The 27,637-nt window shown below is 39.5% G+C and overlaps 2 protein-coding genes across 2 annotated transcripts in view; both read left to right on the top strand.

The window, feature by feature from the left end:
• LOC140927793 (TNF receptor-associated factor 2-like) overlaps positions 1-27,637 on the top strand; it is a 122,226-nt gene that overhangs the window by 14,026 nt on the left and 80,563 nt on the right. The window lies entirely within an intron of this gene.
• On the top strand, positions 25-9,583 carry LOC140927790 (TNF receptor-associated factor 2-like). The gene is made up of 8 exons (XM_073377473.1): positions 25-87; positions 2,682-2,837; positions 3,777-3,828; positions 5,624-5,728; positions 6,581-6,745; positions 7,073-7,150; positions 7,307-7,396; positions 7,856-9,583. Exons 2-8 carry the CDS (start codon positions 2,689-2,691, stop codon positions 8,879-8,881), a joined length of 1,665 nt encoding a protein of 554 aa, XP_073233574.1. The 5' UTR covers positions 25-87; positions 2,682-2,688; the 3' UTR covers positions 8,882-9,583.

The raw sequence follows: 27,637 nt of genomic DNA, 5'->3' as shown, positions 1-27,637 counted from the left end.
ATATTTAACATGCCTTTAAGTGTGCAATATTCTACCATAAGCACAGTCCTGCATGCAAGGCTAAGGCGAAAGATCGTAACATTGGATGTAAGTGGACCTTTATATTTTCTGTATTTTTAGGTCAAGTTTTCGCAAGTTATAGTAGACACAGGATACTTTGCTTATTTTCACTCAGTTTGCCGTGACTACATCAGAACGTTTATTTTCGGGTATGAGAACTCAACATTCTTTTACAGAAGACGTTCGTATGAAGTGAAGAAGATTAGGTTTAGAAAGTCTCGTTGCATTGGAAAGAACCCGGTTTTTCCGGAAGTTATTTACCGGTACCTAATCTCCTTCCCCTGAATTTTCGTGCCGTGTTACGAACAAATGTTGTGCAACAAGCCATAGCAACCGCCACTTTCCAGAACATTTATTCGCTGCCTTTATGTAGATGTGTTGTAAGAAATTTCATTTTAGATAGAGATGGGCAGCGTGTGTGAGTAACCGAATCGACTTGGTAATACCACAGCATTCAACAGAGGAGAAAAACGTTTGCTTAGAGAGTGTGACTTTACCACAACACTTAGAATCCTTGAAGTCTTGCATTAAACGAGTGAGTTGCAACCTGAGGTGTTAAATACATGTTTACAGTGGCTGTTTCACAGGCCGGTCAATAGATGCGTCCACAGGCTTTTAGTTTTATGTACTTCTTAATTTTTTCTTCTTGATTTTGTCATTCATGTAATTTCTCAATTTCCACACCGAAGTATAGCCTGCGAACCGCAGACGTATTTCCGGTCGTCGCTTCTCTCTCTTGAGAACGGCAAAAAAGTATTTAGTATTTTAATTACTAATACTCTTTTAATATTAGCAAAACAACAACTTTGCACGTGTATCACGCTTTTTTGTAAATTTATCAGCCATCGCTGTACGATTGAGACATGAAACTTCCTATTAGACTTCACGCGCCCGCTTTAAAGAGTAGGTGAACCGCATCACAAAAAAATTTATTTTAGTTTTTCTAAACTTAGATACGGTCCTTTCGGATTCAACCCCAGAAAATGCCGTCAACATTGGACAATTTACAACTTACGAAACTGAATAAGATCGATGAACTTTAGAAACAGTGCAAATTCACTTTTTTAGTTAATTTTTAGTTGTCATCCAGAAATTTTGCTACCTTGGCAACGTGACGTAACGAATGGCATTAAACAAAATGAACCAGACAGCCATGACAATAAGCGCCTTTAATTCCTTTGGTGATCGTTAATTTGTTAAGGCTAGGTGCGTGCGTAAATTGGTACTTGAGGGAACATATTATAGGTATTGTGATACGTGCGAAAGAATGCGGTCTACTTGAGCTTTGAACATTTTATCACGTCTTGTCCAAAATATCTATGTGCATAGAGAATGTAAAACTGTGGTCGACAGTTGCATTTTTTACGTAGACGAGTACCTGCCTTGCTGCTGAAATCCCAGTCCCGGTAGTAAACGCGCTTAATTATAGCTTTCTAGTAAAAGCGATCGTTGGGGCCTTCTTATAGGCAACCAAGAAGAATCCAATTGGAATGAGCGGAACGCAAGACATCATTCAGTCACAATGAGGAACAAACAATCTGACGTAGTTAAAATTTCAAAATAAGGATGATTTCCTTTTTCCAAACTTACATTTTCAGCATATGTTACAAGATCTTCACATCTCTCTTTTTTACAAATTTCGTCCGGGATTGTGTACCGATTGTGTACTGATCCTAGAATGTGAATGGCCGAGGTTTTTAGCTCTTTTTCCTTGACATGATAACTGATGCAGTGGTCCTCAGAAATCTCTTGTCACACAGTTAATGATTAGGCGGGTAGGTAAATGTTAGCAAATGAATGAATTTTTATTAGGATCATATAAAGAGTCTCTATGTGCTGCTTTCGAAAAGAATATATGCAAATCATATATTTAAACTACAGGAAAGATTTGATAGAAGAATAATTTTCGAAGTATTTTATCCAACTCAGTGAACAGGTGTGATTAATAACGTGAAAAAAAAAAAAAAAAAAAGAAAAGAAAACAGCAGGAATTTCCCAACGCCACCATTGGTTGCTTATCAGGACTAGTGAGGTAGTGACGGGGTGTCTATACGCAACTGCCAAGAACGTTTCTCCATTTACAGAGCAAGATCAGGCCTGTAATCTTATTGGTCAATGTTTGTACTAGATATGAACGTCATAGCGGGTTATCTGGTAATTGACTCGTGCCCAGTCGTCTTTACAGTGTGCGCGAAACAACAGGTTGAGGTGGGGAGCAAGGAGTGATGCGGAGGCGCAACCTCGCGCTCCATTTCCAGCCCTTACATAGCTTGATGTGTTGCGTGTTCCCGTGCCGCGCACGTTATGAAGGCGACTTGGAACGAGTTAGATCTGGCAACATGCCTCCACAGAAAACAAAAGCAGAGATAATGTTTGTCTTGCTGTTATTACTCGATTATTTGATTACCGAGGTTTAAATAAAGGTGATGATACCCTATGTTATGTTACCTCATGCCTTCGGAATCGGCGAATAGTTATGTGTTCGATTGTACAACATATTCAAACGTGACCAATATTTGCTTGTTGTTCGAGGTGTTTCACCAAGAATGTCATTTCCCAGAAACTACGGCAAGCAATTTTGTTTGTTTGATTGTTTGTTTCTTTTCTGCATCTACTTTTAGCCGTATAATGCCTGGATATGAGTTATCTTCTGTGGACCGATCAGAAATCGATAAAAAACATTTATGCCCTAAATGTCAGGGTCTTCTTAGAGAAGCTGTTCAAACAATAGCGTGTGGTCATAGATACTGTAAGACATGTGTGGAAACCATTCTTAGGTAAGTACGTTAGGTCTTGGCATTGTCTTAGGCAGCCTGAAATATGCAACTCTTTAAGTAAATAGTTTAATATACTGTAGTAAATGACTGATATAATACAAATGACTACCAATTTTGCGGATCGCTGCGTGGCAAATGTGGCGCAGATAAATACGGTAACTATACTTCAAGCGCCAGGTTGTTCAAAAGGTGGATACCCGGGGTGGGGTGTGGGGGGGGGGGGGGGGTACTTCTGGGAATTCTTGGTGGGGGTGTGCTGGCCGGTTCTCCAAATCCTGACCTAATTCCAGACCAAAGATGTAATTTTCCACACCCGTTTTCAGACTAGATCTCCAAAATCCATACCCGTTTTCAGACCTGGCCCTTAGGCAGAAATTATGTTATCATAATTTAGATTAGAGTGCAAACACAAAAATTATTCAAATCCATTTCGAATTCGCATATTTTTCTTTCTTTCTTTCTCATTTGGAATTGAAATGATAAATACGTTTATACACTCCGCAATCCCCTCAAAACCCATCCCCAATTCCAGAGCAAAATAGGCAAAGTGTATACCCGTTTTCACACCAAAACGGTGGATAGCGCTATCCAACGTTTCAACAACGGGGGCTAGGGGCCCGTTTCTCGAAGGGCCCAGTAACTTTGCGGGCGCAAAGGCAAACTTTGAAATCAAAACCTGTTGAATAGTATCACAGTCCCTTGCTCAAAAACCGTTCAATTTTTCTTCGTTTACTCATAGTTTCCGCAAACCTACAACACAGCTTTTGGGGCGCGAAAAGTTACCGGAACTTTCGAGAAACGGGTGTCATGCAAGATAATAATAAATTTACTACAGTTAACTGGCAAATGATAAACAGATAAATTCCAGGTAATTACAATGTAAATATTCTTCTTATAACTGGTTGATACACACTGATCCTGTCCCTACTAAATTTACAGGCAAGAAGTTGGAAAGTGCATCATCGATGGATCAGATATTCATGGAGAACAGGTTTGCCTTTTTTTCGATAATGAAATTTGTCGTTAGAGATCTTCTAAACACATACTACGGCGGTCTGAAACATGACACAGCTCCGTTTTAGTCTGCGTACCTTTAACCGCTCGCCACCCAGTTATGATGCTATATCCTCATTCCACCCTCACCCCGTCCCACCCCATTTCGATCCTTTAACTTTTCTTCAGCTCCGTTGGAAGAGCGCTAAAATTCTAAGCGAGAGGCCCCGGGCTCAAACCGGCGGAACCAAGAACCAAAGGTCTTTAAATAATTGTAAGATCACGTCTCGGTTTGGTTGATCGCGTCTATGGGCGGCGACATCCTTCTTTCTCAAGTTAATTCGAAGGGGACGCAAAACCACACTCTTGTTTGAAAAGAGTAAGGTAAGTCTCTCTGCTGCTGTCGTCCACCTCTACCGTCACATCACTAGCCACATATATCATACAAAAAGCTCATAAATGGACCGATAGCGGACGTCAGTGGTGCCATTTTACCGCTGACGTCCTATTATACTGTTAATAGAGAGTCATTTACCGCAAACGGCAAAACGTCAATTTGAACCACGTGACCAAGATTTCGTCATTTACTGTTCATGATATCTACCCATAGAAAAGTAGTTTTATGTCACGTTCATGCGCAAAAAGTAATTTGGACAATTTTTATCTTCTCATTTTCTAATTTGAGAACTTTTCAACTTGAATCTGAGGTTTAAGGTTTGTCGTAGGCCTGATTCTAATCCCTGTAGCTGTAATAAATCACCTAAACAGGACACATAATAGGGCCGTTTATACGAGAGAAAATAAGCCGCGGCTTACTATAGCCGCGGCTTACATAAGACGCGAACACCCTGTATAAATGGTACAAAATCTATGTTCACGGCTTATTCAACCCAAGGCCAGCTCAAGCCGCGGCTTATCCTGGCCGAGGGGTTTTGGGATGAGCTTCTCCAAGCCGCGGCTTACCTCGAACGTGAAAGTGTTCGTATAAATGCACTCAAAACGTTGTCCGCGGCTTGCTGAAGCCGTGAACGACTGCTGCGCATGCTCTGTTTTCAATTATATCCCAGACCTTCACGGCCGAGAGACGCGCGTTGCAGTGGTGGGAAAATGAGTTTTGTTTACATTTACATTTACAAGGTGGAAAATGGCGGATAGAGATTCACGTAAAAAAGAAATGTGTGGAGTGCCCCAGAAGAAAAACAAATCCTGCTCATATACAGCGAGCTTGAGATTGCGGGGACATCTCGATGAAAACACTCAACGGATCGCTGTCGAATCTTTCGTCGGGGTTTTCGCATAAGTTTCCCAATTTTTTGTTTGACCAATTAATTACCTGGGAACCCAACAACCAATCTTAACCGAAGAGACAGTTTAAATTAAAATGAAAAAGACAGTGAAAAAAAACAGCGTTTTTTACGGGCCAAAGCCAGTCGTTTAGCTTTTTTGCTCGCCCAAGCCTTTGTTGCGAGATGCAAACGCAATTACCCCAAAACGAGGCACCAAACCAAACTACGTCATCATTGGACTGATCTGGCCGCGAACTAAGCCGTGAACCATTTATACGAGCAGTTCGCGTCTAATATAAGCCGTACTCGTATAAATGGTTCCTTTCGCGTCTTATGTAAGCCGCGGCCAGAGTAAGCCGCGGCTTATTTTCTCTCGTATAAACGGCCCTAATGTTGTCTTATCCGTCGCCTTCCACATTATTTGCCATCCTTTTCGTTTAGTCTGCATGGATCAAGTGGAAACTGTTATTTTCCTGTAGCAATACTTTGTTTCGTATCACTCTGCAGGTATTTTTGGACCGCTTTGTCGAGCGTGAGATACAGTCACTGTTGGTCCATTGCATTCATCAAGAAGAAGGATGTGATTGGAAAGACCAGCTTAGAAAACGAGAGGTAACAACTAAGCTTCTATATGATGTTCAAATAAGTCATGATTTATACCCAATACAGCCCTACTGACAAGAGCCGTCCCAGTCGGGTTAATCTGTAGCCCTGAAACACTGAAAAGCGGTCACTCGTGAGGCAAAAAATATATGAAAACATTTCTACCGTACACCTTGTCATGAAAGTGCCAAGATCGCTTTAAGAGATTTTTTGTCTTGTCTTGGGGCTATTGATTCTATTATGGTGCTAAACACACCACCCATCTCAACCATAGGCTTTACTGTTCAGATAGACCCTCTGTGATGCCCATGCTTGTATCAGCTGGATTATCTACGAAATACGTAGAGATGTAGATATGATAGACGAGATAAAGTGGTTTTCAATTAGTTCGAAGTAGTATAGGGCGCAAGATTTACCTACGTGTTTTATCCGCGCGTAAACTTAAGAACATTATCGGAGTAAAGCAATCTTCAATTTACTCGAAGAAGTATAGGGCGAACTATTTAATCCTTGTTTTGGAGCAGAAATGTTATCAACGTGTGACACAATATTATCGGAATAAAGCGATTTTCAATTTGGCTCAAGTACATTTAGTATAGTCCTTTTTCAATATTATGCTAATGAAGTCTCCGCCAATACAAAACAAAATTACTTTAATCGTGCGCGTCTTTCTTTTCTCGGTATTGGCAACAAAACATTTTCTCTGAGTTTTAAGTTATATATATTTTTGGTTTTACAATGATCGTAGCTGGAAAGTTGCCGATTCTACAATACAATTCTTCGCGTATTGTTTTAAATTATCGTTATTATTATCTCGTCCATTATTGTCATAATTGTCAATTACGTGTTCTCGTGTGTTAGGATCACGAGGCTGTGTGTGAGTATGTTCAAGTTCCATGCGTGCATTCAGGATGCGGTGAACTGGTGACTAGATCACGCCTGGTGGAGCATCTTGAGAAGTCGTGTCAATTCAGAATGGAAAAATGTGACCACTGCCAAACTCTTATTGAGTTTTCATTTTTGGAGGTAAGAATAACTCTACTGAAATCGGTTGTTTACCCTTAAGTTGTCGTCATTTGGAACAGGATCCTTAATTGATTTAATACTTAACGTACTTTTACATCTTCCTTTACAACAACAAATTTCTGACGCTTATTGACTCTTTGGAAATTTCTTCATGCCTCTAAGCTCCTACGGTCTTAAATCGTCAGAAATCGTTGCTAATAAAAGGTCTCATAAACATGAGATCTTTTTACCTAAATTAATGGTCTCCATTTAAAACTATAGTAGCCTGGAAAGTATGTTCAGAGCGATCGCTAGCTTAATGACTAATACATAATTCATTGTGCACAGAAACACCAAGAATCTCAGTGTCCCTCCGTCCCTGTGACTTGCACAGAATGTGGGAGAAAGGACATACCTCGTTCTCAGGTGAGTTATGTTCCGAGAGGTTTTCTTCTCCTTGGTGTTCTGTTCTTACACACTCCTCGAAATAATGATTGCAGATTCAAATTTGATTTGCAACGCACGCGTAAATGTGTAAACGGGTTCTTAACAGCTAGCTCCTATACTATCTTTCTTACTCAGATGCGTGCCCATATTGATCTGGTAAATGGAGACTGTGAAGAAATACAATCAAGTTGTCCATGGACGCAAATTGGATGCCCTGAGACTAAGGTATGCAAATACTTGACATTACTTCAGTTAGGAGGGGATCGCGCATTAAATGGATCAACGTTGAAAAAAAAAAATGACACTGATAGCTTTTTGCGTAAATGGTCACCACACTTAAGGAGTTGCCACTACTTTGCCTTACTTACTTGTTTGTGGGTGTGTGTTGTGGTGGTGGTGGCGGGGCTGCGGGTATACGTCATTGGGAGATCTGATATGCTTTCTTTGTCTACTACGGTAAACTCCTACTGAAAGGCCCTTAGATTGTGCAGGTAAGAGAAGAAAAGAAGTCTCCGGAATGCCTAATACTGAGTTGTGATCAAAGGTACCTAAGAACCACTTTTGAATCCGCTTGAAGTTTGACTGCATGCTCCAAGTCAGCAGTCACTCGGACATTTCTAGAAGGGTGCGTGTTTATTAAAGTTTCTAAGCATTAATACACTACATCGTTTTCGTTTTGTTTAGACTATGAAGCTTCAGGAACGAAGAATGCATGAAGAGGAAAATGCTTCCGGTCACCTGATGCTCCTATTTCAGACCGTAATGCAGCTCTTCTCGATGGTTGGGAAGACCATGCGGGAATCTGGTCTCGTGTCAATGAATGGCGTAAATCTACCAAAACAAAAAGATTTGGAACGCTATGCTAAACAAGTTGAGAATACACTGAAAGAAAATGAAGGACTAAAATCAAAACTGGCACAACAAGAAGAAAGAATAAGGCAACTGGAAAGTTCTAGACAGAATAGCTCAAACTCAGCAACAGCATTTGATTCAACGCTCGCCAAAGAGCTTTTACAGAGGATGACTACAGAAGAAGGAAAGACAGCCAATCTCGAACTTTTACTCGTTGAAGCAAATAGATTAAGTGAAGAACTACTAAGAAAGGTGTCTAACGTAGCCAGGCAACAGGAATCTTCGAATGGAACAACTGATCGGCTACAAAGACAGTTCGAGTCCATGAGTCACTCACTAGCACTTCGTAATGTTATGCTGACAGATTTGGACGAATATGTGAGGCAGCAGGAAGTCTCCAGTCACGATGGAATCTTGCTTTGGAAAATCACCGAGTTCGCTAAAAAACGGCAAGACGCCGTCTCCGGGCATCAGACGTCATTTTACAGCCCGTGTTTCTTTACCAGTCGCTATGGATACAAGATGTGTGCGCGCATCTACTTGAATGGTGATGGTATTGGAAGAGGGACACACATCTCGGTATTCTTTGTTGTCATGCGTGGTGAGTACGATGCGTTACTCCGCTGGCCATTCAGACAGAAGGTAACGTTCATGCTGCTGGATCAGAATAACGTAGAACACGTGATCGACTCCTTCAGACCTGACCCAAACAGCTCATCCTTCCAGAGACCAAAAAGAGAAACAAACATCGCTAGTGGGTGCCCTACATTCTGTCCTTTGTCGGAATTAAACGATCATGCCTACGTCCGAGAGGATACTATGTTTCTGAAGGTCATAGTGGACACGACAGATTTATAACACCAAGAGAGAATGAGCTACAATTGTAGCTTATTCTCTCTTGATAACACCGGTTTTAGAAAAAATTCGGGTTTTCAGAGACAGCGGATCGAGCGCGAGACTGGGGAGAGAAAGGACAGGGGACGTAGGCAACGTATCAATCTCGATCTGGTTTGCATCCTTCTATTTAGGACATTGTGTACGGGTATAATATACTTTGCCTATTTTATAGTCGGGTAGCTAGTCTCACCTGGTTATGGTCTAACACAGGTAGTTTTTATTTATGGGTTATCTCACCATTAGGATTTTTTTTTTACGAACAAAAAAGAAGGAAACAGTAATAAATTAGTAAATAGAAAACATGCAGAGGTTGACAATAAATATTATATATTTAATCAGTTAGACCAGAAGGCACATTAGAGGGGGTTTTTCTCCGGGGTGCTTCGGTTTCCCCCTGTTAGTTCAAATTATATCTTTATGGAAGTGCTACCCATGAAAAAGAAATGGAAAAAGTTTAAATTGTTTGATATTCAAACTGGACTTGTCCTAGTAATAAATGAAGAGACTCGGCGAACTAAAAAACACAGTGAAACTTGTGAAATTGTGCCCTTGGTCGAGAGTGTAAGATTAAAGTTAATAAACTTTTAATGCTAAAGATAAGTAACAAATATTAGAGAGCTTTAGATTCTGAGACGAGGACGACTACGGGTGCTAGATTTTTCAATACTAAGTATTGAGAACCAACGTCATTTTGGCGGGAAAACGTGACAGCCGTCGTCATTCTACTACGAGTTTTAGGGAGAATGTCTTGGTGGCGGGAACAAGATATCAAATGTAACAATTTTTTATCATTTTGCTATCGGAAAAGGGCTTAACCTCTTTCAGTATAAATACGCGTACTAAATTTTGTAGTGAAAAAAATTAAAATGGAGCTAAGCTTTCCGGAGTGTCTTTTTTTTTTTTGAGAACGCGCGTAAAAACTTTAAGTTAAATCTCGTCCTCGTTCTTGTCCTCAAATCTAAAGCTCTCTTTGGTCTCTGGTACGACTGATATTGACTAGCCGTTCAAACCCGGAAAAGACGAACTGAGAGTGTTTTGTTCTTGTATTTGTGGACTCTGAAAAAATCTTCGCCAACGGAACCCTGAAGTCCAGGCCAGTTCCAGTAATTTCATCACTAACTGCATCACTAGGGAGCCTAATAAACATTTTTGATTGACGCACGTCAACCGCTTTATAAATGCCTTGACGCTACCAACTTTGTATCCCTGGTAGAGGGAGGCGTAAGGGTTTGCGGTATTGCGGTATTGGGTTATATAGTTTTGGTGCGGTGTTGCGGTAATTTTTATTTCAAAGTACGGTATTGCGGTTTTCAGAGTCCAAGCGGTGTGCGGTAAGTTTAAATTTCATGTCGCGATAGTCGGTGAAATATCCTTGTGTCGCGGTTATCTGCCTCTTTTTCATGACAAGATACAAATCCTAAAAGGTCTCCCTGGCTAGCCTGCGTGACCCGCGTTTCTTCCAAGTTGCACATTCGTTGTTGTGGGGAGGAGCGTTGCGTGACGATACTAAAAACGGCTGCGAGGGAGACTACCTCCTTACCAACCTCATCGTCACTTTCGTGCCACTTGCGAAACAATGGCGAGCGATCCAGAAGATCAACTAAGTGAATAGTCAGATATTCCAGCAAATAGTGAGGTAAAAACTGCATAGTGTCGAAAGATAATCTATGAAGAAGGGGTTGGCTCAAAATTACTACTCGTCCTTCTCGTTGTGCATGCAGGAATATAGAATGTACTAGTATCAGGGGCACCCAACTAGAATAGTTCAAACCACTTAAACATGGCATTGTTGAATGTATTTTAACATTTAAACGGTAGATGTAGGCATATATTTATGCCCTAAAAATTTTTTATCTCTTCGGATTTTCTAGCTGAAAGACTAGTGATCCGAAAAACTAAAATTCTGCTCGTAAATTGGCTTATTCTTATGCCGGCAGTGCTCGTAAAAATCGCTTATTCTGCTCAAAATTCTGCTCAGACACCCTTATTATGCTCAAATTCTGCTCGGTATCCAAAAAAGTTTTCGGCCCCTCGGGCCGTATATATTTATTTTCGCAAATATAGTAAGGAACCTGGGCCTAACCCTTTAAAACTAATTAGATATTGTAATTCATCTTACTTTAATGTGAATGCGTTGTAGCTGTTTAATAATCGAATTAATCACAAGGTATTTTCCATTTGTTTTTTATTTAGTTTTAAATTCTTCTTACAACTGTTATGCAAATAATTAGCGCCGCTGACTTTCCCTCATTCTGCTCAAATTCTGCTCGAAAAAGCCCTATTCTGCCGGCAGAATGCTCGCCTCATTAATCGTTTATTCTGCCCGAAATTCTGCCGGCAGAATTTGTCCAAGCCTAAGGCTAGTGTGTGCTGTGTGCCCTTCGAATCCCAAAGGCAGCCCTGGTCGACGTCTTGAAACCCCCAACACAGAACCGAGTTAATTGTGAACCTGAAACAACCTCATAAAAGTGAAAGTACAATACTAGGAAACTCCTGTTGTATCATTTACGTAAACGTATACGTGTAATGAACAAAATTAAACGAGTGCGATGATCTTATGTTTATTGTACATGTACGCTTGACATCGAAGCACCTTGATTTTGAAACATAAAACATAAAAGTATTATTTCTTTTTGAAAGGAGGATTTGAAGGATTGGCAACGTCAACTTTTTCCCATTTGTAACTGCAGTTTCGGTATTTGGCTAAATTTTGATGCGGTGTTGCGGTATTCTCGCGCTACCATATGCGGTATTGCGGTATTCGTAGCCCCCCTTACGTCCCCCTCCTGGGACTCTTTACTCTTTACTCCAAAAATGTGGGCAAAACCACTGCCAAAGAATGCAAAAAGTCCAATTCTGGTTAACGTGCGTCGCTCAAAAATTAAGCTCTCCATTAACCTCCCGAAAACCAAGGCTGATGCCAGGTCGCTGTCCGTGGATGTGCACTAGACCGACAAATGAACGGAGATTCAAACCCTATATATCAGTTTTCATTTCCTCTAAGCTTGCGTCGGCACAGTTCATTAATCAGTAATCCATAAAGAAAAAACAAAAGATTTTTATGTTTAATGAATGTCTTTAAATCTGATAATTTAAAGATACGACTTAACCTAACGACCAATTTTTAATTTTTGACCAAAATAACCCAAATCTACATATTAGTGCAAGAATGAGTTGATCTATATCAGAGATTTTGTTCAAGAAACTCCCAGGCTTGTATCACAGCAAAACGCCGCGAAGAAGAACCTAGGATTTAAGATGCTTTCTGGCAGAAATTTGTCATTTTAATACTCTAAAATATAAGAACCAGTTTAGCCAAGAAAAATCAACAGGTTCTCATATGTTGGGTTAGACTACATTTTCATAAACATTTTGATCAAAAGTCTGGCTTTAATATGGGAAATTTATATTTCATTATTATAGTAAATGTATAACGTATACAACCATCGTTGAAAACTGCATATCTTCTAGCTGTTAACCTATTTTTGTTAGATTTTTGGTAAATATTTGCCTATTATGAAGGACAAATACCATTTATAGCAATTTCTTGTGATCAACAACAGTACCCTTCTTCATAAAAATTAAGAACCTAATTAAGAACCTATTCAGCCTAAACTTCCAGTAAGTACTCCAAACTATAAGAATCTATTTTGCCAAACTTCAAAAAATCTAGGTTCTTCTTCGCGGCGTTATTACTGTATCAGGTCATGTAAAAACTCTCGGCTTCGGCCTCGAGTTTTTCAACCTGATTATACACTCCTGCTCGTTTTTTCTTTTACATGAAGCACGTGGTCGTGCAAGATTGTGTTTAAGACAAAATTTGTTCCGTTTTCGACTAAAACGAGTTAAGGTTAGTCTACGAGAATGATTTTCGGTCGAGGTACATTTATAATACTTCTTTAAATATCTTACCGTAATACCGCATGGGCTACGAGAAAATGAATTTCGACCAATGAAGGTTAAATTTATCTTAAATTATAGTTTGATTACTCACATTGAAGCAGTCATTATTAAATCCTTTATGCCCACATAAATATTTAGACTTGGAGAAAAGCCTGAAAGACGCTCCGTTTGATTCGGAAATTTCTACAAGAAATATATGGGCAGAAAGGAACAGAAAAAGCACTGGAGACTATCATGTTCAATGAGAGTAATTCAACAAAATTCAAAAATAAATTAACCTTCATTACTTGACAGCTAGTAAAAGGAGCTAGAATAAACGGGCGATTCAGTCGACAGGACGACATACTTATCGCCAAAATGCCAAAGGAACTCAACGCAAAATCTGATAATTGTATTCAATTGTAAGTCTTACATATGAGTACTTGTTGGTCCTTAATTCTGCACATACATATAGCAATCTTAAAAAAATTACGAGAAAATCAAAAGAATCTTCTTGTGGGTTCAGGTTGTAATAACAACAACAACAAGCTAGAGCTATAGCACAACTTTGGAATCATGGGAAACTTACTGGTATGGCTAAGAGATTATCTATCTGTGCGGGAACAGTATACTGTAATTAATGGCGTACCCTCAGAGAATACCAATGTTGCACACGGTATACTACAAGGCTCCATACTTGGGCCCATACTCTTCGCCTGTTAAGCGATCTACCGAAAGTAGTTGACACTGCTACGACGTTCCTGTATGCCGATGATATTACCATGTCATGTGTTGGAGAATCTGTGGAGCAGGTCACAACAACGCTGAACAAAGCTCTAGAAGAACTCGCCCTACGGTGCTAACAGAACTCCCTGGTACCACATCCCAAAATGTGTGCGGAACGATCCTTAAAAGAAACTATTATTCATTCAAAATATTTCCCCAATTCGGATTGGCTAGAAGCACACGCATAATTCACCACAACTAGTTACTGATGACCAAATTTGGAAGAATTTTGTGTTTAACGATGAAATGACGTCAAAAATGCAGCCCGCTACAGATTAATGCACTCTTAACCGAGAAAACCTGGGGACGAGGTTGAGTTGTTTTGGTTGTGAAAAGAAAAATGGCCGACACGTCACTCGTTTCAAGAGTAAGAACTACAGCTGGAACTAGGCGAAATAATAGCTAAAAACATAGCAAAAACAGCAACAAGACAACTTGGAGGGCGACATCTACTATTTGGAAAATATTTGCGGAGCTGGACAAACCTAAACGTACACTATCGAAGGTGAACTTAACATCGATGCAGGGTAGCATGTTTTAGCTATGTTTTTAAACGAGTAATTATTTTTAATGAATAATAAAACAATTATTGAATTCGGCTTTCGTATCATATGAAGAATTATGGAGATCTCGAAGGGTGTAATTCGCCTCGGCCTACGGCCTCGATGGATAACACCCTCCTCGATCTCCATAATTCTTCAAAAGATACTCAGCCTCATTCATTAATTGTTAATTATTTTATCGGACCCTTAGGCAGTTTAAAAAGTAACCAGCAACTCATACAATGGATTTCAAGTTCTAAGCTGTTAGTTGTAACCACTGACAACAAGCTTGCGTGAACAAAACACATATCGGAGTTCAAGAGAGGGTTCGTTAACAAACTCAATCAAACGTAGTCGCTTTTTACCCAGGAATTCGCTTTTAGATCTATATTTCAAAATCAGTTTACCCTCGGTTACATATGCGCTACCAATTTGGGGGAGTTGGACAAATAAGAACGAATTTAATTCTTTGGAATCCATACATTATAGGGCTGTTAGAGTTATATATAACCTCCCACGGGACATGCCCTCTGTGGATGTAAGAAAAACAGCTAATTATAAAATAACTAAGATAGAACGCGCGCTCTGACTGGCCGAGAGGAGTGTTTGCATGAGAGTATTTATACATGGCTGCGACGTCAACATGTTTTGCCTTTCGAATTCGCGCGCTAATCACGCGAGAACGAATTTGAAAACGTTTTTGAGTTTACTTTATTTACCCATTCCTTCGTCGGCTGAAACTTGAAAAATCTTTACAAACAAGCTGTGTCAATTTATTTTCGCTCAACATGACATTTTAAGCAGAGAAATCCGTATTTTGGAACTTTTTGCAAAACAAGAACTGATTACGCGTGCAAGACTTCGTGTACAAGACTTTGCGACTGGTAAGAATTTCTCTTTTAGTTAGTGCCATAACAAAGGGTTTTGCGTTTTTTCTCGGGAAATTAAGTTATTTTTTGAAAAGCAATAGAAAAATTTCTTCCTGTGCTTGCTTAACCTTTTCAAACCCTCGACTTCGTCTCGGCTTTGGATAACTGTCTCGAATTCTCCCAGCCCCTCTCGTGTTTATGTCAGGCTATGCAAACACGGAAAACGTTTTCTATTGCTTGAGTGGGACTCTTTGTTCGACACTTATAATGTCTACAATCGCATAATGCCATCATGCTTGGAACATTTAATCCAAAGGTAAGAGTTCAAGTATGACCTCCGTCATCAACATCGTGTTAGCGTACAACGTTTTGAAACTTATTATATGAAAAACTGTATTTCTTACAGAGGATCCATTGTTTGGAATCTTTTAATTTTAGAACCATCCGCTGTCAGCGCCAGAGATAATGCTACAAGCCAGGGCAAAAAAGTCTCCCGCCCTCAGAAACTTGAACTTTAATGAAGAGTCACCAATGGGTCCCCAAATGGACAGTGATTTCCTCTTTTATTGATTCTATTCATATCTTTTATTGTACATATTTCGCTGTTTTTGACCACGTTCATATTTTTAATTTATATATAATACTAATGAATTTTTATCGTTTTTAGTGTACCGTAAAATTCCGAAAAAAAGCCCCTCCAAATATAAGTCCCCCAACCTCGTAAGGCAAAAACCCTCCGTTAATACGCTCGTCGAAATATGAGCCCCCTCTCCCCCCGTGGGCTTGTACTTGGAAAGTTGCCCTCAAATACAAAGTAAAACAAAGTAAAAACGGTAAATTTACTTTCAACTATAAGGCTAGCCCAATCGATTTCGAAACGCAAATTTCCCTCCGTAGATAAGCCCCTCCGTACATATGCCCCTCAAAAAGGGCCTTTGAAAACTATAAGCCCCGGGGCTTATTTTCGGAATTTTACGGTATTTTTTAATTTTTATTATCCTATTAACATTTTTTACACGGCCCCATAAGCTATATTAGCTTTAAGACCCACCGTTGTTCGGGGATTCCCCTATAGCTGTCGTATGGCTGTTATCCCCACCCCCAACACAGATTATGTGTCACTACTTAGTAAGCAATATTGGTACCTAAGTCCTCGCTGAAAGCAGTTATGAAAATTAGCGCTAATAGCGGCCATTTGTAGTGTTTGGTGGAACAGACTCATACGTTACCAGATAAAGTTTTATCAAGCAAATTTCTGTTAAACTCATCGACCACGCGGCTCCAGAGTCAGCTTGCATTTGATTTCAATTTATTTTCTTAATTAGCCTTTCACTTGGGTCCAGTCATCTTGATCATACTCTTGCTCAAACTTAAACAAGCTGATTTGCTAATAGCACCCTGTTACCCCTAACGTTACTTCAATTTAAATTTGATATTTCTCGATATAAACAAGGACATATATTTTCAAGATGCCTTTTATTAAAAATAATATTTTGCTATTACACACTCCAGCATGCAAAGCTAAGGCGAAAGATCGTAACATTAACCGTAAGTAGAACTTTATATATTCTGTAATTTTTAGGCTAAGTTTTCTCAAGTTATATTAGTCACAGGAATGCATTGCTTGTACATGTCTGATGTATACACAGGACGACTATATTTTCGGGTATAGGAACTCATTATTCTTTAACAGAAGATGTTCGTATGAGATGAAGAACATTGGGCCTTAGAAAGACATGTTGCATTGGAGAGAACCCGGTTTTTCCGCAAGTTATTTACCGGAAAAAAGCCTGAATTTTCGTGACGTGTCTCGAACAAATGCAACGCTGGCCATTGAGCCGTGACACTGAATATTTCCAAAAAAATTAATTAATTATTAAAATGGTTGAATTTCTGTTTAAGGATTTGTTTTGCATCTTCAGTAGCAATTTTGTTGGGATTTGTCATCCATTGATATCCATCGGTCTCTGCCACCTTTGCACCGGTATTGCTCTAATTACGTTCCACATTTTAATAGACCTTGTCACGGTTTTCGACGCCATCTTGACGAGTAGGCAAACGCGTGATAAATTACAGTGTTTGTATGAGAATCTAATGTCGAATAATTTTCGTAAAACGGCTGTTCTGAACAAAATATCAATTGTAAACTAAAGCTACAAAGCAAAGGATTGTCCTAAAAAAAATTGGGGGGCGTACCTGTGGAAATTTTTCCAGAGGCTTTCTTTAGATTTTACATATATTTATCTGTAATTTTCCCCGGACTTTCTTACAGACAAATGTATAGTAAATTTTAAAAAGTGGTTCTAGGGGCGCGATCCATTCAACCAAAATTCCAACTGGTCCGACCGGCAAAAGTGGTCCACCTCAAAAGGTGGACCCGTTTTTTCGAAACTTTTCCGGTTGGACCGAACCGATCCATTGAGTTTTGGACCGAAATTTCCGGAAATTTTGGTTGAATGGATCGCGCCCTAGGTCTTCTAGTGCATGTAACGCCCTCAATTTTTTTCAGGAGAATCCTTAGGAGTGAAGCTTTAGTTTACAAATCATATTTTTTTCAGCCGTTATAAGGAAATTATTCGACATTAGATTCTCATACAATCACTGTAATTTCTCATGCGCTTGCCTACTCGTCAAGATGGCGTCGAAAACCGTGACAAGGTCTGTTCAGTGTTTACTCTTTTTGTCAGCAATTCTATCAGACAAGAACCCACGAGCAAAGCATCTATTTAACGTTTACCTTATATCGTGTATAAATAAAGATTATTGACTGATTGCAACTGTCGATGCAACGAGATGAAGGAAAATTGCGACCGGTAAAGAAAAAAATATTGGTCACGCAAATTTTGTGCGGCAACAAATTAAAATAGTTCCCAAGAACTAAATGTAACCTAGGTTCACTTGCCAGAAGTGCGACAAGTCTACCGAGAGTGCGCGGAAGGCGCCAGAGACACTCGGGTAAAAGCGAGTAAAAGCAACGAAATGTTTTGAAGTCGCGAAAGTGTATATTAACCTAATCAAAAAATGACCTGATAAACTAAAGCGGAATTGTCGACGTTACAATAGAAGTTACGGTTTACAGCTGTGCAACATTTCGCTGGGCCAATTATTTTGTTTTGTTTTGTTCTGTGTTTTTTTGGCCACTTTGTCCGTCTGTTGAACTGAGTTACCCATACTTACATTCGACTAGCACATTTTCTTTTTCCTCGTGCCAAATTTTCTGAATTTTGCTCGCATCAAGTCTACGTAGATATGATCTCCCGTAAATACTGGAATGCACAACGCCTTAGCAACGGCCACAGCTAGCCACTTTCTAGAACATTTTTTAACTGCTTATGTTATGATCTAATGTAAGCTACTTTTAGCTGAATTAAGGTTACTTTATTAGAGAAGTACAGCGTGTCTAGGTAACCGAATCGACCTGGTAACAGGACAGAGTTAAACAGAGGACAAGAATTTTTTGGCGTGTGATTTTACCACAACTTGGAAGCTTTGAAGTCTTGCATTAAGAGAGTGAGTTGCAGCCTTGGGATTTAACTGTTTACTGGCTGTGTCACAGACCGGTCAATAGATCCTTCTACAGGTTTTTATGTTCTACTTTATTTTATTTCATTTCCCCCTTTTTTTTCTAGAAACTAAATTATAAATATTCAACAGAAGGTCATCTACTACTAGAAAAGGAGTCTAGAATTATTTATTTAAACTAATCGAGTTTGAGAATATGATATTCAACAATTATTGAACTCGGTTATCATTACTTGTAGGCAGTTTTTTCACTTATGTCCAGAAATGCATGCAATGGCGGAAATGGCGAAACTGGCGAAAAATCGCCAGCCGCTGGCGATTTGAATTGGATGCCAAAAGTGGCCCCTTGGAGGCTGGCGGTTTTGGCGAAAATGGCGATTTTGGCGAAATTGGCGATTTTGGCAGAAATCGCCATGCATGCAATGGCGAAAATGGCGAAACTGGCGAAAAATCACCAGCCTCTGGCGATTTGAATTGGATGCCAAAAGTGGCCCCTTGGAGGCTGGCGATTTTGGCGAAATTGGCAATTTTGGCAAAAATCGCCAGAGGGCTGGCGATATGTGGCAAAATATTCAAATTAGATGTCCAGAAATGCATGCAATGGCGAAAATGGCGAAACTGGCGAAAAATCGCCAGCCGCTGGCGATTTGAATTGGATGCCAAAAGTGGCCCCTTGGAGGCTGGCGATTTTGGCGAAATTGGCGATTTTGGCGAAAATCGCCATGCATGCAATGGCGAAACTGGCGAAAAATCACCAGCCTCTGGTGATTTGAATTGGATGCCAAAAGTGGCCCCTTGGAGGCTGGCGATTTTGGCGAAATTGGCGATTTTGGCAAAAATCGCCAGAGGGCTGGCGATATGTGGCAAAATATTCAAATTGGATGCCAAAAGTGGCCCCTTCAAAGTAGATAACTAGAGAGGTCCTTATAACTGTGAGGCAACAGTACTAAAAAAAAGTTCAAATTACTTGCCTAATAAGATGCCCCAATAACTGTGAGGCAACATTTATCAAATACAACTGAATCAAATATATGACAAAACAGCTTTACCTAACTGTCAAACAACATTATTTTATCAAATACAACTGAATCAAATATATCGGAAAACAACAAATGGAAGTCGTTTCAGTTAAGCTAATATGTATTTGTGCCATGTACTTCACAGGTTAAGTAAACATTTCCTTACTTTCGATGTCGCTTGACTTACCAAAAGTGATGTGATGATATCACACTAGCATCAATTGCTTTTGTATGGTTCATTCCTTTCAAAGACTTACAAGTCCACTAATTACTCGAGGAGAGAACTACCAAGTCCTTTAAATCTTAATAATTCCTTGCCATGGACACTCTAACTTTTGAGGTTCGATGTAGACCTTAACAATCCTCACTGGTTACAATTCTCTTCACATTGGTTCCATTAAATTGTGAGGCAGCCTTAAATGAAAAGCGATTGCGAAACGCATGGTTCCTGGCTAAAAGATGCTTTCACGATAACCATTGTGTGCCCTTCATTCTTTTTTGGTTCTCCACTATACACATTATCTTCTTCCGTCGTTTTAAACTCTTCACTTTCTTCTCGCACTTACTTGTTTTGCTCTTTAGAGAAACGGTCCCCTAAAAGTAACGAAAGCCGAAAAGTCCAGCAGGTTGTATGCGCCATTTTGAAATGTGTGAATTCGCTTATTTCCGCTTTATGTAAACCTGCACGAAATGTCACTTGTGCCCAATACTTCACCGCATTTATTGAACATAAACATTGGATCAAAATAATAACTTGTTTGTCTCTTTCATAAAACATATCCCATTCAAACTAATTCTGTATCTTTTCATCAACTAGATATATAAAAAGAGAGTGTACATGTTTGTCTCGTTCTTAAAAAATGTGTCCCATTATTGCTTTATGAGATGGGGCCAGAAATTTAGAAAATGTATTGTTTTTTTGCGCTGAGACCACCAAACCAATTCTCAGTACAATATGTGTTCCATTAAATTGCTAATGCTAATGCTCGTCGAAACACGTCACCCGACCTTTTTACCCTCTATTTTAACAATTACCTGAGAGTCCCTGTGAACGACATTAATCGTTTTGCTTACATAGAGTGACCACCAAAGTCGGCTGGGAATGACACTAATCGTTTCTACTTACATAAAGTAGTTATCCAAAATCGACTATTTCAACATGGCCGCCGCGTCTATATAACAAATACTAAACCTTACACGTTCATGTTCTGTGAAACTGCAATGAATCACCTCGTTTATATATACTTGTACGATTGAACGCCATTATAACAAACAGGATGGATATACAAGGCAATACGGACCATCTAATTATCTGAATGCGTAGCCAAGAACCAACCTGGATTCCTCATAACATATAATGTTGAACTGTCGCTATTCAAACAATGCCTACAAGCCTGGAAAATTAAGGATACCTATCTTGGATTTTTTGGTAAGAAAGTTGCCATGAACATTACGAAGATTACCATTTACTGATAATCGAATACAACTCGTTGGCTATTCGATTTGAATTGAGCAAGAAATTAGTTATAAGTGGTAATTCCCGACCAAACACTCGTCTGGGACGAATTTCAAATCACAAGAGGTTATCAATTAAAGGTAAAAGGATTAAAAACAGATTAATGACACTCGAGTTACAGTAGCGTTGTCATTATTAGTATACAATTATACTACTGGAAACATTTTTATATTAATATGTGGTACTATTTGGCAATTAATAGCCATTTCAAAAGGGACCCTTTGCTATGTCATTTCAATTTGTCTTGACAAATTAGGTATTTCATCGAGTAATTGCCATTTCTGCCAAAACACGTTTTAAGAACAAGGCCAACATGCACTCTCTCTATATCTTTTTTTTATTTGTGGTTGATGAAAAGATACAGAATTAGTGCGCACCATTTTCGCCAAAATCGTCACTTTCCAAAGGGCCCCTTTGCCATCTCATTTGCATTTTTGTTTATAATTTGGCAATTTCGGCGATTCATCGCCATTTCCGCCATTTTCGCCAAATACGCCATTTTCGCCAATATCGCCATTTTCCGAAAGCCCCCTTTGCCATCTCATTTGAATTTTTGTTTACAGTTTGGCGATTTCGGAGATTAATTGCCATTTCCGCCAAATACGCCATTTTCGCCAATATCGCCATTTTCCAAAGGGCCCCTTTGCCATCTCATTTGAATTTTTGTTTACAGTTTGGCGTGTTTGGCGATTAATCGCCATTTCTGCCATTTTCGCCAAATATGCCATTTTCGCCGAAATCGCCACTTTCCAAAGGGCCCCTTTGTCATCTCATTTGAATTTTTGTTGACAGTTTGGCGATTTTGGCGATTAAGCGCCATTTCTGCCATTTTCGCCAAATACGCCATTTTCGCTAATATTGCCACTTTCCAAAGGGCCCCTTTGCCATCTCATTTGAATTTTTGTTTATAGTTTGGCGATTTTGGCGATTAATTGCCATTTCTGCCATTTTCGCCAAATACGCCATTTTCGCCAAAATCGCCACTTTGCAAAGGGCCCCTTTGCCATCTCATTTGAATTTTTGTTTATATTTTGACGATTTTGGCGATTAATTACCATTTCTGCCATTTTCGCCAAATACGCCATTTTCGCCAAAATCGCCACTTTGCAAAGGGCCCCTTTGCCATCTCATTTAAATTTTTGTTTATATTTAGGCGATTTTGGCGATTAATTGCCATTTCTGCCATTTTCGCCAAATACGCCAATTTCGCCGAAATCGCCACTTTGCAAAGGGCCCCTTTGCTACCTCATTTGAATTTTTGTTTACAGTTTGGCGATTTTGGCGATTAACGCCATTTCTGCCATTTTCGCCAAATATGCCATTTTCGCCGAAATCGCCACTTTCCAAAGGGCCCCTTTGTCATCGCATTTGAATTTTTGTTGACAGTTTGGCGATTTTGGCGATTAAGCGCCATTTCTGCCATTTTCGCCAAATACGCCATTTTCGCTAATATTGCCACTTTCCAAAGGGCCCCTTTGCCATCTCATTTGAATTTTTGTTTATAGTTTGGCGATTTTGGCGATTAATTGCCATTTCTGCCATTTTCGCCAAATACGCCATTTTCGCCAAAATCGCCACTTTGCAAAGGGCCCCTTTGCCATCTCATTTGAATTTTTGTTTATATTTTGACGATTTTGGCGATTAATTACCATTTCTGCCATTTTCGCCAAATACGCCATTTTCGCCAAAATCGCCACTTTGCAAAGGGCCCCTTTGCCATCTCATTTAAATTTTTGTTTATATTTAGGCGATTTTGGCGATTAATTGCCATTTCTGCCATTTTCGCCAAATACGCCAATTTCGCCGAAATCGCCACTTTGCAAAGGGCCCCTTTGCTACCTCATTTGAATTTTTGTTTACAGTTTGGCGATTTTGGCGATTAACGCCATTTCTGCCATTTTCGCCAAATATGCCATTTTCGCCGAAATCGCCACTTTCCAAAGGGCCCCTTTGTCATCGCATTTGAATTTTTGTTGACAGTTTGGCGATTTTGGCGATTAAGCGCCATTTCTGCCATTTTCGCCAAATACGCCATTTTCGCTAATATTGCCACTTTCCAAAGGGCCCCTTTGCCATCTCATTTGAATTTTTGTTTATAGTTTGGCGAGTTTGGCGATTAATTGCCATTTCTGCCATTTTCGCCAAATATGCCATTTTCGCTGAAATCGCCACTTTCCAAAGGGCCCCTTTGTCATCTCATTTGAATTTTTGTTGACAGTTTGGCGATTTTGGTGATTAATTGCCATTTTTGCCATTTTCGCCAAATACGCCAATTGCGCCGAAATCGCCACTTTGCAAAGGGCCCCTTTGCCACCTCATTTGAATTTTTGTTTACAGTTTGGCGATTTTGGCGATTAACGCCATTTCTGCCATTTTCGCCAAATATGCCATTTTCGCCGAAATCGCCACTTTCCAAAGGGCCCCTTTGTCATCGCATTTGAATTTTTGTTGACAGTTTGGCGATTTTGGCGATTAAGCGCCATTTCTGCCATTTTCGCCAAATACGCCATTTTCGCTAATATTGCCACTTTCCAAAGGGCCCCTTTGCCATCTCATTTGAATTTTTGTTTATAGTTTGGCGAGTTTGGCGATTAATTGCCATTTCTGCCATTTTCGCCAAATATGCCATTTTCGCTGAAATTGCCACTTTCCAAAGGGCCCCTTTGTCATCTCATTTGAATTTTTGTTGACAGTTTGGCGATTTTGGTGATTAATTGCCATTTTTGCCATTTTCGCCAAATACGCCAATTGCACCGAAATCGCCACTTTGCAAAGGGCCCCTTTGCCATCTCATTTGAATTTTTGTTTATAGTTTGGCGATTTTACCGATTAATTACCATTTCTGCCATTTTCGCCAAATACGCCATTTTTGCCGAAATCGCCACTTTCCAAAGGGCCCCTTTGCCATCTCATTTGAATTTTTGTTGACAGTTTGGCGATTTTGGCGATTAATTGCCATTTCTGCCATTTTCGCCAAATACGCCATTTTCGCCAAAATCGCCACTTTGCAAAGGGCCTCTTTGCCATCTCATTTGAATTTTTGTTTATAGATTGGCGATTTTGGCGATTAAGTGCCATTTCTGCCATTTTCACCAAATACGCCATTTTTGCCGAAATCGCCACTTTGCAAAGGGCTCCTTTGCCATCTCATTTGAATTTCTGTTTATAGTTTGGCGATTTTGGCGATTAATTGCCATTTCTGCCATTTTCGCCAAATAGGCCATTTTCACCGAAATCGCCACTTTGCAAAGGGCCCCTTTTCCATCTCATTTGAATTTCTGTTTACAGTTTGGCGATTTTGGCGATTAAGCGCCATTTCTGCCATTTTCGCCAAATACGCCATTTTCGCCAAAATCGCCACTTTGCAAAGGGCCCCTTTGCCATCTCTTTGAATTTTTGTTTATAGTTTGGCGAATTTGGCGATTAATTGCCATTTCTACCATTTTCGCCAATGCGTGCATTTCTGGACATATCTCAGTTTTTTGCAGGGCACGTGGTGGGCTCTCGGCCAATGAAAAGAAAGAAAAATTTGCTTCGAATGATAATAATAGTTATTTAATTTTGTGTAAAATATTGATATCCATCTGATTAGAACATAAGAACAACAATCTCGGCTTGTGAAAAGGTATCTTTTAATTGTACACATAGCAATAATATATAATTTAGGGTATTCTTCTTTTTTTTTTTACCTAACAACAAGACCATTGACAGCAGTGTTTTTTCACTGGTTCATTAAAGGAGCTGCGTAACGAAATTTATCAAAATTCAAACAGTAGAATCTGCCACCAAACTGTGTGAAACATAAAAATACCGAAGAATTCTGAAAATAATCCCCTCCAAATATAAGCCCCCCAAACCGGTAACGCAAAAAACCCTCCGTTAAATCACCCCTCCAAATATAAGCCCCCCCCGGGGGGGCTTGTACTTGGAAAATTGCCCTCAAATACAACGTAAAACAAAGCAAAAACGGTAAAGTTACTTCTAACTATAAGGCTAACCCTACCGAGTTTGAAACGCAAATTTCCTTCCGTAGATAAGCCCCTCCGAATATAAGCCCCTCCAAAAATAAGCCCCTCAAAAAGGGCCTTTGAAAAATATAAGACCCGGGGCTTATTTTCGGAATTTTACGGTAATCCCTCAAAACGTTAAAAGAAGGCATAAAAAAGACACAAGATACAAAGGAGGCGCAGATGGACAAACTCGAAAAAGAATGAATTGGGTTGCAATCGTGGTTTTTGAAAACTTGCTACCGTTCCAGTTTTTCAAGGTAATTTATAGGTTTTTGCATTGGTCACATCGCACCCTAATCTCGGTGTTCTCTGGTACAAAGCCACACATTTTCGGGGTGTTGCGGGCAACTGCCGATTGGTCAGCTCTACTGATTTTATCAGGGGCATCTCGGCCCGGAAACTGGACTCCCTTTGACTCGATTTAGTTTTCGTAAGTGATGAACGCAGATCCATAATCAATGATTACTTCATTACTTCTAGCACAGGTAGCCCAAGCTCGAAATATGATCATCGTCATTACTGCGTAACACTCGAAATACAGCGGAAATATAAGGATTTATGTAGGAAAAAAAACCTATCGTTTCTGTAACCTACGAAAATGAAAGGATTTCAATAAAAACAGCTTACTTTACTTAAAATGTGTGTTACGTCTCTTGTGTGGTCCACGGGCCGATTTATGGGCGCCGTCTTATGGGTTGCAGTGTAAATCGGCCTGTGGACCACACAGGAGAGACGTGACACACATTTTAAGTAAGGGAAACTGTTTTTTTTTTTTTATTGAAATCCTTTCATTTTCGTAGGTTACAGGAACGATAGGCTTTTTCCCTATACAAATTCCTATATTTCCGCTGTATTTCGAATGTTACCCAACAATGCCGAAGCTCATATTTCAAGCTCAGACTACCTGTGCTTCTAGTATGAGCATTATAATGGTTTGCAACGTTTGATAGGCCTGGGAGACATATTGTTGGATACGAAGCTGTGGTTTTGTGATTCACATTCAAGTATTTCTCACTCTTTCGATACCGAATAAGGACGCGGAATTCAGACAGGCGTGACAATCAGCCCCTTTAATCTCTGTGGTGACGTAATTAGGTCCGTCTGGTTGAGTGCATAAATTGGTACTTGAGAAAACATAATAAAAAGCAGAAAAGAGCTTTGAACATTTTATCACGTCTTGTTTTGAAATAACTAAGTATACATAATGGGAAAATTGTGGTCGACTTGTATGTCCACTGTACACGTAGACGTGTACCTGCCTTGCTGTACGAAATTACCAATCTCGGTAGTAAAACACGCTAAGTTATAGCTCAGTTCTAGTAATGGCGATGAGGCTTTCTAAAAATGTAGCGAAACAAAACGAGAAGACGAGAGGAATGAGGACATATTTGCTGGCAAACGCAAGAAATGATGTGACGTAATTTGAAAAATTTCCAAATCAGAATAATGCTTACTTTTCAGCTTCAAGATATGCTACAACCTCTTCACATTTATCTTCCAATTTTCTTTTAGAGCCCGCACTCACTTTAAAAGCTGTTTGATGGTGCTCGTGAGATTGCAGAAGTACGTGGACGGTCGAGTTTTTTAAGCTCTTTTCCTTGACTTGATATCTTCCGCGGCTACCCTAAACTCAGAAATATCGTGCCATACAGTTAATTTCAGGGCGGGTAAATAAACGCTATCAAGTTAATGAGTTTTTAAAAGGGTAATGTAATGAATCTGTATTTTCTACTTTAAAGGGAAATAGAAGAAAAACAATTGAAATAATCAGTTACCCAATTTACTAAGTAGTTCTAATATTTAGCCTGAAAAATGTGTATTGAAGCTTGAATTTTCAGTTTCAAGCTAGTTGAATATTTCAAGTGTTATGCCTTATTTACCGCTAGCCTTATTAAAGCCGATATTTTGCGACGCCACTATTGGTTGCTATCAAGAGTAATGTGTATACGGAACTACCACAGTTTCTCCTTTTACAGAGTAATATCAGCCCTGAGGTTTTATTGGTCAACGTTTGTATGTGAAACGAACATCACAGCAGTTAACTGGTCATTAATAGAGAGCTTTAGATTCTACGACGAGAACGACTACGAGTACGAGATTTTCTCAATACTATACATATTTATTAGGAAAATTCATCACCTGACTCGTGAATTCCACGTTAAATTGCACGCGAAAACCGATATCGCGACTCGGCGTGCGATGTCGGTTTTCAAGTGCAATTTAACGTGGAATTCACGAGTCAGGTAATGATTTTCCTTGAATCGCATAATTGAATAAAAATCAGAAAAAAAAAGAAAACAGGAATAATATTGATTGTTTTTATCCTGATTGCACGCTCTAGAAATCCATTTCAGAGTCAACTGTCAGAACTGTCATTGCGTTCACTTGGCGAATAGGAAGCAAGGTCAGTCGTATACGTTTGAACGTTCGACAACTTTTTTTGTACCTTGTGCTTGTTTTTACATTTGTTTTCAAACTTTTTTTACATGTAAACAAGCTTCCAACTAATCGTAAGGATAAATAGAGGTATTTCACTGAATTTACAAGCCGTTTATCCATAACATCTTTTTT

Source organism: Porites lutea, chromosome 2 (assembly GCF_958299795.1).
Source record: "Porites lutea chromosome 2, jaPorLute2.1, whole genome shotgun sequence".
In the NCBI taxonomy this organism is placed as follows: Eukaryota; Metazoa; Cnidaria; class Anthozoa; order Scleractinia; family Poritidae; genus Porites; species Porites lutea.
This window is presented reverse-complemented; position numbering and strand designations above follow the sequence as displayed.

Bases quoted from the DNA above. Each gene is read 5' to 3' on its own strand.
- LOC140927790 (XM_073377473.1), top strand. From the start codon at position 2,689: ATGCCTGGATATGAGTTATCTTCTGTGGACCGATCAGAAATCGATAAA. The intron at 5,729-6,580 runs GTAACAACTAAG...CTCGTGTGTTAG, and splicing joins ACCAGCTTAGAAAACGAGAG to GATCACGAGGCTGTGTGTGA. The intron at 6,746-7,072 runs GTAAGAATAACT...CATTGTGCACAG, and splicing joins TTGAGTTTTCATTTTTGGAG to AAACACCAAGAATCTCAGTG.